We start from the raw sequence: 14,715 nt of genomic DNA on the forward strand, positions 1-14,715 counted from the left end.
CAGCAGGAAGAGGGAGGTCACCATCACAAGCAGCTCACAGGGTCCTCAAGTTACGGGTGCATTTTTCAACCCTTTTACCACAGGAACAGATCTGGCCAGAATGATGTGAATAACATTTACAGAAAATCCAAAGGAATTATGAAGCACTTACCATGACTTAAAAGGGTAGAGGGTGGTAATACATTCCCACATCTTTTCATTACAATGCATGAGGATATATGTGCAAGAGCCTGGCCAAAAGCCCAGCCTGTGATTGCTAGTCTCCTTCTCCTCTCCCGAGGGCCAAGAGGATTGATCACCTCAACACGAGCCTCCCTTCTTTCTGGGGCTTTCGGGTTAGTCTGTAGATGTTCTTCCAGTCTGTTTGCTCAGCTAGGATTCTATGGCCTATTCCATCTCTTACTCCTACAACCTGATGTGCCAACCTCAGCCAGACCCTGACCTGAGATCTCCTTGCTGGGGTGTGTGCAGAGAAGGAGCCCACCCCAGGTGCTATGGGTTGATGAGTAGGAAGAGGGCAGACTGTGAAGACTGCTTTGCACAGTACATGCTTGGGCTAGCACTTTGTGCATTGGTGCAGATTCCCATTCCCCCAAATAAGCCTGTTATATGGATGTTTGCATGCAGGAGGTTGACTGGGGAATGCTACTGGAGTATGTGAGAAGTACCTGCTGGGAATAGAATCAGGCTAAAAAGAAAGTTAAACTGCAATGCATTTGCAACAGAAGGCCCAGCTAATCCCATGGGAGTTGTGAAATTAAGATGGCCCTTCAAAGTTGTACTGAATTAAGGCAAGGGGATAGTCCCCCTCCTCAACAATCACATGATGCTGACTGATGGAGGCAAATCATGGCTAAGTCAGAAGTCCATTCCAGAGGAGAGCTCAGCTACAAGCAGCTGGGAGTGGTTCCAAGCTTGATTATGCATCACAATCACCAGTCATGCTTATAAAACCCTGGAATGTGGATCCCTACCCCCCCAGAGTCATACTCATCAGGTCAGGAATGGGCCTGAGAAGCTCCATCTCTAATAATTTGCATAGATAAAGCTGCTGTTGCTGGTCCAGAAAGATCACCTAGGATCACTGCACTAGAACCAAGTCTGAAAACTGGGAAGCTTCCTCCGGTCTCCAGGGTAGCTCCTCCACAAGCTAACTAGGGGGAATCTTCCTCTCCAACAAGCTCAGCCCTTTGTCCCCAGTACATGCATGCAGAGGATTCCAAGAGAGTGAAGTGAAAGGTGCCCAACCAATGGTAACTCCTTTAATGAAGGCAAAAAATTTTAGATGAGTGAAAAACAGAATCTCTGAACACCAAAGGATGCAAGAGTGAGATGTTCCACTGCAAAAAGAAACAGATGTGGAGAAAGTCAGGAGCATACATGCATGTGCCTCTGAGTTTCAAAGGAGAAGGCTAGCATCTTCGTTTTCCCCTCCAGAGTCTTGGCCTTGAACATCAGTGGCCAGCTCAGTTCTCACCTGATATTCTAAAGTCACTCAAGTTTTGGGGTGTGTTTGTGTGTGTTAAGCAATCAAGCAATTGCTGTTTCCTTGGGAAACTGTTTCCTATGGGGAAAATTTAATGCATTGCCTTTGCAGGCTGGAGCTAGTACAATCATATTCTGATGGTTTATCAAATTGATTTGGCTATAGCTCAGATTCATTTGATAGTTCAGATTCAAACACTGAGTTATTTGTATAAGAATGATTCTCTTCCATTACCAGTGTACCCACAGTCCTATAGATAGTAAATTGCCTTTTTATTCCACCTGGGATCATGAAAGAGAGGTCTTCTAGCCATCTGTCAGTGTAGTATACACCAGAAATGTGCTCTCACTTATGGAAATGATTGACCTGTAATAACATCTTTGCTGGAAAAATAGAAATTGTTCAAATCAAATTTGTGGCAGTGGCTATAACACACTTTATTAAATGGGGCACAGAGTGCAATTTAACTCCTGCCTCTCCTGACTCAGTGCCTTATTACTGACAGCTATCTCCCTTTTCGCTTTGTGTCTCAAAAACAGGAATCCTAACAATGTTGAAACAATTTAGGATTACTAAATCTCTTCAGCGCCAGCCATCATCCCATTATGTCTCCTGTTAGTACTTTTCAGGATTTAAATTCTCCAAACCAGTCACTGCCAAATACAGCATGTGCTGAAATGTTAACCAAGTGACATCTTAAAAAAAGAAAGACTGCAGTCATTAGACCAGCCTGAAAGACAAGGATTAAAAACAGCAGCCCACGACTAGCCCTCCCTGTATGTCCAGCCCACCAGCCCGAGGAACCGCATCTGTGATAAACCTTCTCAGCCATTCCCTGAGCACACTGGCTCATGCATGTCCTACATTTAGTACATGTTGACTGAGCACCTACTGTGCATCAGTACTGTTCTGGTGTAAGGGATGGAGAGATTTAGAAATAAACAGTGTCTGCCCTAAAGTAGCTCATTCTGGTCGAGGGACAAACGTCATTGCCCAGAACAATATGCTCTGCAGAAATTTTCCTCAGGAGGCTATAGTAACAGAGCAGATGCCCAATAAATCTTTGTCATGTGATACAGTGACTTTAACAGATGAAGTGACAGCATGTGAGGAAGAGCGCTTATTCCTCACTTCCTGCAACAGTCACTCCATTCACTTCCTACCTTCAATCCTTTTTCCTTCCAATGCACTCAACATGGATTTACAGGTACCTACTATGCGCCAGGCTCAGGGTTCTATAGACTCATCCTACAAAAACACAGCTTTCAGTGAGTTGTTAGTCTGCTCATTATAAACTCTGGGCTCATCTACCTGGCTCTCCAGGTTCAAAGATCTAATCTCATTTATTTATTCCTCAAAAAATCCTTGGTCAGAATAACCATTCTGAAAACCCCTCATTCGCTATGCTTTGTGCTCTGGACCTCTCTCCAAGCCCACTTTCAGCCAATAGTCCTAATAATCCACTTTCATGAAGATATGAGTACCTGACAAGGTCTTACTTTGTTACCCCTCCCACTCCATCCCAGCCCCCCACTGGACTTTGTGTCCTAAGCATGGAAAGTGCTTTTACAGAGAAACTGCAATCGAACATTAGACTTCCAGTCCTTGAAGAAAGATCGTAGCCAGGGAAAAGAGAAAGAGTTTTAGGGGAACAGAGAGCAAAAGTGGGAATATTTGTAGTTCAGTCTCAAACCACACTCAACAATATCCACTTATCTTTGTCCCTGCTGATATAAATTTCTACGATTTTTCTTAATCCATGGAGATAACAGAAACATTTTTCGGCCTGTCCAAAACTTGGAAGTCTTGATAGGTCCCATGTTTACTCACTCCAGCAAGTATCCAGCAAGCTCTAAGTCAACCCTTCTACAAAGACATATTTCCCTATCACCCTGGAATCACCTTGCCAAAGACAGCTTTACTGACATGAAAGTGACTCTACATCCCTCTCCTACAAACCACTCCCTCCTTTCAACATCCACCAGCAGAAGATCTGGATCCCAGGACTCTGACAAGATGCCTTGGCCTCAGAGCAGCAAAGCCACCTAGTGCTAAAGACAACAGCTTACGTATTTCGTAGCTGTGATAGGAGCAATCTGCAATACAAGCTAGCTCCAGAACACTGAGAAGGCAGAAGCACCAAAGCTTCTCAGTCAGTCTCAAAGTTCTCAGTGCGTGAGTGCTTCTCAGGCACTGGACTGTATTCAGATCAAGCCACCCAACACATTACTCTGCTGCTTCTCTCATACACATCTATTTGCTTGTAAACTTTGCATAAGGTTGCTCCCTTCCTTGGTGCCTTTGATACTCTCAGTTACATAGAGTTGCCTGCTGCAGAAGCACCATTTTGCTGATCAACCTTGAAATCCAGATTTCCTCTCTCAGTCTGCCTTGCAGTCTTCTCCCTTTAGCTCTCCTGGGAGACTTGTTCCAGCTTCTCATCTATATGTACTCTGATGCCAATAATGAACCATCTCTGCTCATCAGAGGACTATCTACTGAGTAGATTTCATGAGCCCCGCCCTGTGCTCAATACAACGTATAACACCAAAGTGTGTAAATAATCCCAGCTCTCAGAGCATCTGAAATCTGAGCAAAGACACAGGAAAAGTCCAGCAGTATGAAACAATAGAAGAGATAAACACAAGGTGGGAGATCCTTTGAAACTGTCAGAAGTCAGGGCACATCACAGTTGACCGGGGTGACCTAGTTCTTCATCTCCCATATCCTTGTTCAGTGTCACTCCTCAGACTCTCTTCAAACAAATCAACAATTTTCTGGGGACTTACTATGTGAAAGGCACTGCTGAGAATGCAAAGGGTGCTCCACCATCAAGAAGAGATAAAAATGCAAATACAAGGAGCTAGTATATAAAACAAAAGCTAGTAAGTGATGAGAAAGGCATAAAATATACAGAATATAATGTTATTGCACTCTTAATGGCTTTCAAGGAAAAATACCTCTACAACTATTAAAAATGATGGAGATGACAGAATCACAGAGACGTCAGTGGGAGTCTGGGATCTCTATTATGGGCATAAAGACTATCCTAAAACTTAGCAGCTCAAAACAATCATTCCATTTTGCTCATAATCGTGTGTTTCAGAAACGTGGGTGGCTTGTCTCTGATCCATGTGATATCAGCTCAGGTGGCTGGGGTGGTCTATGTGCAAGTGGTCCTTTCACTCCTGTGCCTCATGTAGTGAGCACTACTTCTCCCTCTTTCTCCTCTCTCTCTCTCCCCCACCCTCCCTACACACACACACACACACACACATACACACACACACACACACACACACACACAGCATCTCATCCTCCAGGACCTCTACACACAGCTTGGATTTTTCCTAGCATGGCAGTCTCGGGGCTTTCAGAGTTCTTCCATGGCAGCTTAGGGCTTTGTGAGACCAATATAGAAGCTGTCAGCTCTCTGAAAGCTAAGGTCCAGAGCTGGTAAAGCAACACTTTCATCATGCTCTATTATAGTCCAAAGGCATCACAGTGCAGCCTGAACTCAAGGGAAGGGCAAGTAGACCCTGCATGGGAAGAGTGTAAAGAATTTGCAGCCCTCTTTAATCTACCACAGTATATGAGATAAGAGCACAGCACTGCATTGAATATAAAAATTTATTTTTAGAAATCTTCACTTAATGTGATTTTTTATATATATTCTGAACTCAAGGGGGGGAACATAACTAAGAAAAAATAGTCCCCTGTTTTATATTGCTTGCTTTTAAAAATATGAAAAATGTTCATGGCAGGTAATGATTGCCCTGGTTTCAGTTGTTCCTGAAGGACTTCTTTTTATACCTTCATCTTATTCCTCAGATAGAGCCTTGAACTGTTTTATACAAAATAGGCAGTCTGCTTTCTTTCACACCTGAGGGGGGAGAAAAGCCAGGTGAAAGAAGAACTTGGACACAGAGACCAGAGCAAATGTCAATAGCAGAACTGGTCAGTGGAACAATGGTGTGAAGACAGAAACTAGAGATTTTCTAGGGCAGGGAAGGATGTTGAGAAGCTCCAGAACAATGGGGAGTATAAGTGGAGAGCAGGCCAGTGTAGCTGGATCACTGAGCAGTGGGGACTTTAGACTTACCACAGGAACAAAGATTCATGGATCAGACTCTGGTTTCCAGGGACCTCATCTCTGAAGGATCCTAATACTTCAGAGATAACCAGAAAGACACCTTGGAACACCAGAACTTTTACCCTATGATGATAGCAATGACTGTTGTGAAAAGTGGTTCATTCCAGACATATATGGAAAGCCAAGATGTTCTGCGGAGGGTTTGCATATGGGGTGTGAAAGAGGAGCCAAGCATGCCTTTCAAGTTTTTGCCTTAACAATTGGAGAGGCCACAAGTGGAGGTTTGGGGGGATAATCAGGAGCTCAATTTTTAATACCCAAGGTTTGGCCTTCCCATCAGACATCCAAGCAGAGATTTTAAGGAGGCAGTCCAATTTAAGAGACTTCAGTTCAGGAGAGAAAAGACATATTGGTGAGATAAGTATAAGTGATCCAACAACATATCAATAGTGTTTAAGCTGTCATATGAGGTGAGTAAACCTATAGATTAAGTGTAAAATAGAGGAAAGAAGTCTAGGCTCTGAGCCCAGGGGTACTCTAACAGCTGGCAGTCGGGGAGGAACCAGGGAAGAAGAAACATCCAAAGCATTAGGAGACAAATATTACCAGATACCAAGCAAGTCACCAGGAAGATCTAAAATTCCTAAATTGTACGTACCTAAAACATTTCCATAAATATATAAAGCAAAAACTGACAAAACTAAAAGTAGTAGTATACAAATCCAAAATTATAGTTGGAGATTTTAATGCACTTCTCTCAGCAGTGATAGAACAAAATAATAATAATAATGATGATGATAATGATAAAATAAATGAATAAACCAGTAAGCACACAGAAGTACCTGAATGACAGATGCCAAGTTTACCAAATTTGTCAGCACTAAAAAGGAAGGGACTAAGTGAAATATACATAGGTGTTAAATAAAGTAATCATTAGCTCTCGAACATACAACCTGCCTAATATCAAGCAGAGGAGAAGCAGTTTAGGCATTAGTATTGATAGGTAACCACTACTACTAAAGGTAGGACTTGAGGAGCAAGTGAGTAGAAGCTGGACCCTCAGCAGATCTAATGACGGTTGAAGCCATAAAGGAACTGTTGCTTGAGATAAAGGATAGATGAGAAATGCCTTAACTTTTACCCCTCCTCTTAGCCTCCAATCTCCCACCAGTTTCATTTGCTGAACCCTCCAAAGTGGAGGCTATCTGGGTAATGGAACCTGCAGAGGCTATCCCTTCTGAAGTACAAAGCAGAGCATAGAGAAGGGCACAGAACAGATGTTAGAGACACCAGGCAAATGACCCACACATCACATCCAGGGCTTTGTGGGGTTTGTTGTTGTTGTTTGTTTGTTTTTTTTATTTAGCAAAATATTTTATTTTGGAAACAAAGCAGAGGGTTTGGATCTGAGTTCAGTTGGTGTTGGTCAGGTTCCAGAGATCCCTGCTGATTTGCCCAGAGATGCCTACAAGAACAACCGTGTACTCGAGGCAGAGACACAGGCAGAGAGAGAGACACAGTCAGACAGAGATGTTTCAAGAATAGCCATCAGTCATTAAGGGCTCTCTTCTAGCCAGAAGTTTCTTGTGTACTTTTAACTCATCTAATTGTCCCAACAACCCTCTGAGTTAGCTAGGATTGTTATCATTCCTATTGTATGGCTGAGGAGAAATGACATGACTTTACCAAGGTCATAGAGCTAATAGGTAGAAGGGTGGGGCACTTATACAAGCTAGTCTGGCTGTGCTCATACTTACTACTCTGTCGCCACTTGCACATCGTGCTGAGGGTACATTTACTGCCCCTATAGTATGGTTTGTTTAGTTTTTTCTTGACCTTTTCTGAAATTTGGCCGCAGATTCCACCCCTAGCTCATCACAAATATTTTTGTAGCTGGGTGGGAAGGAAATGCCTTCAATCCCTCAGGTCTCCACTAATACACAGAGTCCATTTCAAGACAGACTGAAGGATGGGAGATGGCGGAAGTTAAGCCCCAGGTCAGGCAGGATTGTGAGTATATTTGGGAATCAGAGAGGCCTGTTAATTAATCAGAGAGGCCCGTAATAATCATATTAGGTTTACATTTTATCCTTCTAGAGACATTTCAAGAACCAGGATCCATTCCCTGCCCAGCTACGGCTTAGAAAATCTTAAGAAGCTGCGGGCCAGATCAACATACAACTTGAAAAAGCTTCCCAGTCTGGATACGTTTGTTGCACTCATGGAGGCCAGCCTCACCTACCCTAGCCACTGCTGCGCTTTTGCAAACTGGAGACATCAAATGTAAGTTTTCCCATGTCCATCCTTGAGCCCCACTGTGGCATTTCTCCGATGTGGAACTTGGTCCACAACTTCTATGTATCTTGAGCATGAAGAGAATCCACTTGCAGAGACCTCCCCAGCAAAAGCCCTTAGACATATTCTAGATCAAAGCTTCAGTACTGTGAAGGGTTTCTAATTTTCTTCAAAATGGGCTCACAACAGAGGGCTTCCCACAATGGTAGATCACCTTCCAAGTATTAAATGAGGCAACATGAAAAACTCCAAACATAGCACCTGACTCATAGCTGATGCTTAATGAATATTTATTTATTCCCTCTTTCCTTAGTACCAATATGGATTTATTGTTCTAGTCCCACACTCTGCCACCTGCACATGTCCCAGGAACCACCCAAGTCAACTTTGGAGGGGAGAAGCCTAAATGCCATACCAGAAACTGATGCATACATGCACAATACATCGCAACCCCTCCAAGAAGCCCCAGTCCATCTTTGGAGATTAGCACCTCACAGGGAGAACAAAGATTGGGACATCTGTTCACTTCGGCTTTCAAGGCTGGCCAAATTTGAAGAAGCCCAGAAAAAGAGGGTAATCCAGACAGAGACAAAAACCGGGAGGCAACTGGTTAAAAAAGATGAGGTAATCATACAGAGGATCTAGACAAAGTGGAAAGGGAATATTTTGGAGATGACACACAAAGGTTCCAGACATTGAAAGGATCCATTGCAGATAGAATTTACTGGATATCAGGAGTTCTCAAAGCTCACATCCTCCCCGAGCTCACTGACACAACCCATGCCACACACTCACACTCAGATGATGCCTTGTCACAGAGTTTTCCTGTGTCATCATTGCACCACATGGTACAGTCTCCTTTACTGTTCAACCTTTAACAGACTTTCACCTGTCCGGGTAGACTTAATCCCTGCTCAAAAGCAAGATAAGGTAAAAACAAAACAACACAGGGTATCTATCTAAAATGTTTTCCAAGTGACTAGGAGTCCACACTCACCCATTTGAAGGATTTGAAGAAAAGGGACAACTTCTCAGAAATACCATGCCTCAGGGAGGAACTATCCAGAATCAGACACTCCTCACACAGAAACACAAGGGTCAAGGAACTTCTTCCTGCTGACTAGAATGTGTAAGGGCTTGGGCTGAGGCACAAGGTTTGCCTCTTCTATATTCCAGACAAGAGTTATTCCAGCCCGGGGCAAGAAAGATACCAATTCACTAAGAAAACCCTGGAACTCAACACCCTTCAGGAGAACTCTCAAGGATGTCAAGATCACTGTGAGACTCCTCAGTGCTAACACACCCCAGAATAGGTTACCTAACTGCTGCTCAGCCTCTGTTGGTCTTGCCACCCCCAGGCAGCATACACGCAGCTTCAGGGTTCCTCCCAGCCAACAATCTCCAGGTCTCTTACACCACCCAGGGACTCCCTGGCTCTCACCCTTTCTAGGTCCCTACTACAATTTATAACAGCGCCTGTCTGGTACAGGAAAGGAGAGCCCCACCCCTCTCCTAATAAGAGGTGCCAAAACAGAGTAACAAAAATTGCAGTGGGCGTTTAGTCTCTGTATTCAACACACTTACTCACAAACACAAAATAAAATAAGTATGCTATTCATAAGGTAACTGTAGGGCTTTTTTTTTTTTCTTCTTTAATGGTGTCATTTCATTGTATACCATAGTAGGTATGGTTTAGTAATGATATTCAAGTTTAAAACTGTATGATACAATTGTCCTTCCAATCCTCATTTGGCAACAGTGCCCAAGATATGTCAGGCCCCTGTGACTGTGAGGTTTTGGCCAATATCCCTCCTGAAAGACCTTGTTAACTGCACACCTGATCTGTCCTTGAACCACGTAGCCCTTTGTCAGATTTTTGCACTCAGCTGGCAATGTTACTTTGTTCATTTTCTGATGTTAGTTTTATTTAGGCCTTTTCTTCACAACTAGATTTTAAACTGATACACTGTGGCATAGACATCTAAATCCTCACACAGGGCCTGGACCCCAACATGAACTCAGAAATTCACCGCAGTCATTTGTCTTGGTATTGCTCATACTGGCTACGTTCTCACCACCCAGCTCTGTGATTCGTTGTAACTTTATCTCGTAATTCTCGCAAAGGCAATAATATTTTTATTCCCTCCTCACAGAGGCAGAAACAGAGGCTCAGGATAGTAAATAACCTGACCAACCACAACCAAACTGCCCAAACCCTCTGCTTTGTTTCCAAAGCTCAGACTCTGGGCCACTCTGCTATACACTTCCCAAGAGCCCGTTCAATGATTTATCAAGGTCCAAGAACACCATTTTTTAGGATGACCTTAAACTGAATTCCCAACTCTTTATGATGTTTATTATTTGCTAAGGTACTGCAAAGGCAGGACTACTTTCCCTCATTTCTATTTTTGTTTCTATCCTTTTCTAAGAGACATACATTGTTTACCTTTTCTATACTCGGGTGGTTGAGTCATTTCTGTTTCAGGAAAGGGAAGCATCAATATTTAAAATATGTTAGTAGCATTATCAACAGTAAGAATCTTCACAGAAGCCAACATAAGCCCCAGGAAGTGAGGACTGTCTCTAGGTGGTTAAGTCAGATCTGTTTCAATAAATGGAATTGTCATCTGTAGGTACCAGCTTACTTTCCGTTCTTAGAATTGGGCTGGTGCTAATCCGATGACAGGGTTTAGGAGTCACAAGGTAGGTGAAGGACCGTAGTGCTGCTTTTGTCCTCCCTGTACCCATCTGAGCTTTGCCTCACCTTTCTCGAAGATCTCTGATGAAACCTCCACTCCCCCAGCTACTCTCTCCTTATAGGGGACTCTTTCAAGGGCTTAATACCTACTTCCCTACGTGTATGAGATTATGTTAGGGTTTGAGAGCAATGAAGTCACTTAACATTTTTGTGAATTTGCTTCTCAGGGAGGGAAAGTGGAAGGAAGTATAGAGGGTCTTGTGAATTTTTTTTTCCCATCCAAAAACAGACCCAGTGTAAAACATCGCCTTTCCTTAAGTCTTTGCTTCAAAACAGATTACCCCATCTCTACCTGCACTATTCACACATAGATAGGATGTTTATCCTCTGGTTTTCATTCAAATCCCTTCTGCAAGTACCTCTATTTTGTTGACTAGGCCTCTTGTACGTTTGGGTTGAAAGGAAAAAGCAATACAAAAATGTGAGCCCAAGAAGAGCCAGTTCCGCAGGGAATAAATTATAATCTTAGAATGAGTTAGCACCATCCCAACCCACTTGCAACCTATATTTGCTCTCTCAGCAGTTACTAGGTAACTATTTAATATGAGAGAGTCTGGTTTACCTTGCAGACGGATATATACCTGAAGACTACTGTGGCTCCTGGAACGTGAGTCAATAGAGAATAATTTAGCCTCCATAACATTTCAGGCAAATCACAGACCTCCCACTAGCCTGAGTAGCAGAGAGCCAGGGAGAGGTGTTGGTTGGGAACGTACCACAGACTGCACTTCTCTGCTTTAAGTAGATAAAAGAAGCAACTAAGTTCTCATTTCAGTCAGGAAACAGTCCATATCTTCCAGCAACGAGAGTAGAGAGTAGAGGAATAGCTTTATATCCTACTCAGGCATATTAACAGATAGCTAAATAGAAAGGGGGAAGGCAAAGGGTGGAGTAGATATTAGGTCTGTAAATTATTCGCACTTAACAGCAAATCTTAGCTAGTCCCGGGCGCCTTCCTCCCACATTCAGGTTGTGGCTAGATGGCTTCCCCAGTGAGCCATCCAACTCTAGGAATATACACATGAGTTGCTCTGTTCATTTACAGTAAGCACCATTAACCCTTGTGCTTAGACTCAAGGGCAGACAGACTGTGAGAAGGGGGGGGGGATAAAAACAGAAAGAAACCCCATCATTTCTACTCTGTGCAAAAACAGTGATGTATTTGCCATTCTGGACGCAAGATGTTGATCCTGTTCTTTTTGTATTTTTCTAGCTCTGAGTTTCACCCAATTTGCAACAAATCTATTTTAAGGCAAGAAGTCGAGGATATGACTCGGGCTAGGGGTCAGAGAGTCTCTTTGGCAGAAGATGAGGAATCCAGTTACACCAAAGGATTTGACATGATGTACAGTGAATTTGACTATGACTTATGCAAAGAAGTGGTTGATGTGACTTGTTCCCCTAAGCCAGATGCATTCAATCCATGTGAAGATATCATGGGGTATGATATTCTCAGAGTCCTGATATGGTTTATTAGCATCCTGGCCATCACAGGGAACACCATAGTGCTGATGATCCTGATCACCAGCCAGTACAAACTCACAGTCCCCCGGTTCCTTATGTGCAACCTGGCCTTTGCCGATCTCTGCATTGGAATCTACTTGCTGCTCATAGCCTCAGTTGATATCTACACCAAAAGCCAGTACCACAACTATGCCATTGACTGGCAGACAGGAGCAGGCTGTGATGCTGCTGGCTTTTTCACAGTCTTTGCCAGTGAGCTCTCGGTCTACACTCTGACAGCCATAACACTGGAAAGATGGCACACCATCACCCACGCCATGCAGCTAGAATGCAAAGTGCAGCTCCGCCATGCTGCCGGTGTCATGCTGCTAGGCTGGATCCTTGCCTTTACAGTTGCTCTCTTTCCCATCTTTGGCATCAGCAGCTACATGAAGGTGAGCATCTGCCTGCCTATGGATATTGACAGCCCCATGTCACAGCTCTATGTTATGTCTCTCCTTGTGCTCAATGTCCTGGCCTTTGTGGTCATCTGTGGCTGCTATGCTCACATCTACTTCACAGTGAGAAACCCCAACATCGTGTCCTCCTCTAGTGACACCAAGATCGCCAAACGCATGGCCATGCTCATCTTCACGGACTTCCTCTGCATGGCACCCATCTCCTTCTTTGCCATCTCTGCCTCCCTCAAGGTGCCCCTCATCACGGTGTCCAAGTCAAAGATCCTCCTGGTCCTGTTCTACCCCATCAACTCCTGCGCCAACCCCTTCCTCTATGCCATCTTCACTAAGAACTTCCGCAGGGATTTCTTCATTTTGCTGAGCAAGTTTGGCTGCTATGAAACTCAAGCCCAGACTTACAGGACAGAAACTTTATCCACTGCCCACAACTCCCACCTGAGAAGTGGCCACTATCCTCCAGGTCTCAAGGTTACCAATTACATGCTTGGCCCTCGAAGCCACTTAGCCCAGAACTAAAATATTATGAGCAAATATCTCAGTGTTGAGTGATAACTCAAGTCTCACCTTTGAAGTGCATGCTATGGCATAGCTGACAGTACTTCTGCATACTCCAGTCTAATCTTCCTAGCACAGCTAGAAGGTGGATTACTTAGGAACTATTACTCCATATGATCAATTAGGAAGCTCAAGTAGTAACAACATTCATAATTAAAATAATACTACATTTGTTTTATCCTTTACAATGTTCACAGTGCTTTCATTCAGATCTCAACTTTTACAGATCCCTATAAAAGTTTTATTAAATGGGCAAAACAGGAATTACTCTTGGAGTTTTATAGACAAGTAAACCAAGACTCAAAGGCTTAAATGACCTGTTTCAAATGGCTTGGCATGTCAGAGGCAGAACCAGGATTAGGTGTTCTGGTCTCCAAAGAACTTCCAAGGGAAGCAACACAATATTCATTCACTCGTTTGACAAATATTCATTGAGTACCTATGTGATGGCTTTGTTATGTGTCAACTTGAATAGGCTGAACGTCACTACCCAGAATTCCCTTATGTGTTTCCCATCAGGGTGCACCACAGGGAAGGTTCTTGGGAAAAGAAATCAAGGGAAGCTCCAGCCACTGGCTGATCAGCTGATATAGCTCACTGCTACAAAGCAGCTACCGGGCGTGCAAGTTCTCCACCTTCCCCTGGATCCTCCTTTACGTTCTCGGACCCCCGAGCCAGGTATATGTGCTTCAATCCACGATGAAGAACCCCAGCTTCCGCAAAACTTTTTATGAATAAGGGGAGAGTCAACAAGATGGAAATAGGGTTCAGTTTGATCTCATGGGGATCAGCCCATGCACTGTCTTCCAGCACGTTTGCCATCTTACCTTTATCCCTGCCTCCCCTCTGGACTTAAGCTCTAGCATCACATGTAGAGATGACATCCTTATAGAGAATGCTTAACCAATATTCAAAATTGCATTAGCCAAGTCCCTGTAACAAATATTTACTGCACACATGCATATGCCTTGTTCTGCTTCTTTAGATTAACCCCAATTCGTAAAAGATAGAACCTACTATATGGCATGCATATAGGTTATAATGTTAAGAATATAGCAGCTTTGGAATTAGAACAGAGATTTTATCCTAAGTCTATAATAAACCAGGATAAAGCAGGACATTACCTCTCTAGGCTCTGTTTCTTCCTTTATTAACTGGCATTTGTTTTAATTCCTACCTATTGGTCTCATTATAAGAATTGGGTAAGAAAATGGGTACTAACAGGATTGGTAAATTTTAGTTTACTTCTTTCCACGGAGACCAATGCCTGGACTAGTGCCCAGTTCTCCTAACCCTTAATCTAGAACTCATTCCATTATACCATATTGTTCCTGATATATAATTATACTTCCTGTATCTATTTTCATAAAAGATACCATCTGGATAACCTGGATCATAAATACCAACCATAAATCTTCACCAAGTACTGTGCCATGACCACCTCACAAAGTTTTGAGTCTCCTCTCAGAGTATCCTCTTTCCTTGTTAAAGCCAATCCTTCCTCCTCTTGCTCTATGGCAAACATTTCTTAGCTTGGTCCCAAATGCATTAACAAGAAGTCCTTATACATCTAAAAGAAAAAGCAATCATCTCTGCCTATGTGCCC

The 14,715-nt window shown here is 43.2% G+C and overlaps 1 protein-coding gene across 2 annotated transcripts in view; it reads left to right on the plus strand.

Annotated features, from left to right (window-relative positions):
* Positions 1–13,421, plus strand: part of FSHR (follicle stimulating hormone receptor) — a 160,183-nt gene extending 146,762 nt beyond the window's left edge. For both annotated transcript variants that reach the window (XM_082744333.1, XM_082744334.1), the window contains exons 9-10: positions 7,677–7,862; positions 11,846–13,421. In XM_082744333.1, the coding sequence (XP_082600459.1) occupies positions 7,677–7,862; positions 11,846–13,070 (1,411 nt within the window). In that variant the 3' untranslated portion in view covers positions 13,071–13,421. The remainder of the gene's footprint in view (positions 1–7,676; positions 7,863–11,845) is intronic.
* The last annotated feature ends 1,294 nt before the right edge of the window (positions 13,422–14,715 follow it).

The sequence above is a fragment of the Mustela nivalis genome, assembly GCF_964662115.1.
Source record: "Mustela nivalis genome assembly, chromosome: 8".
Lineage (NCBI taxonomy): Eukaryota > Metazoa > Chordata > Mammalia > Carnivora > Mustelidae > Mustela > Mustela nivalis.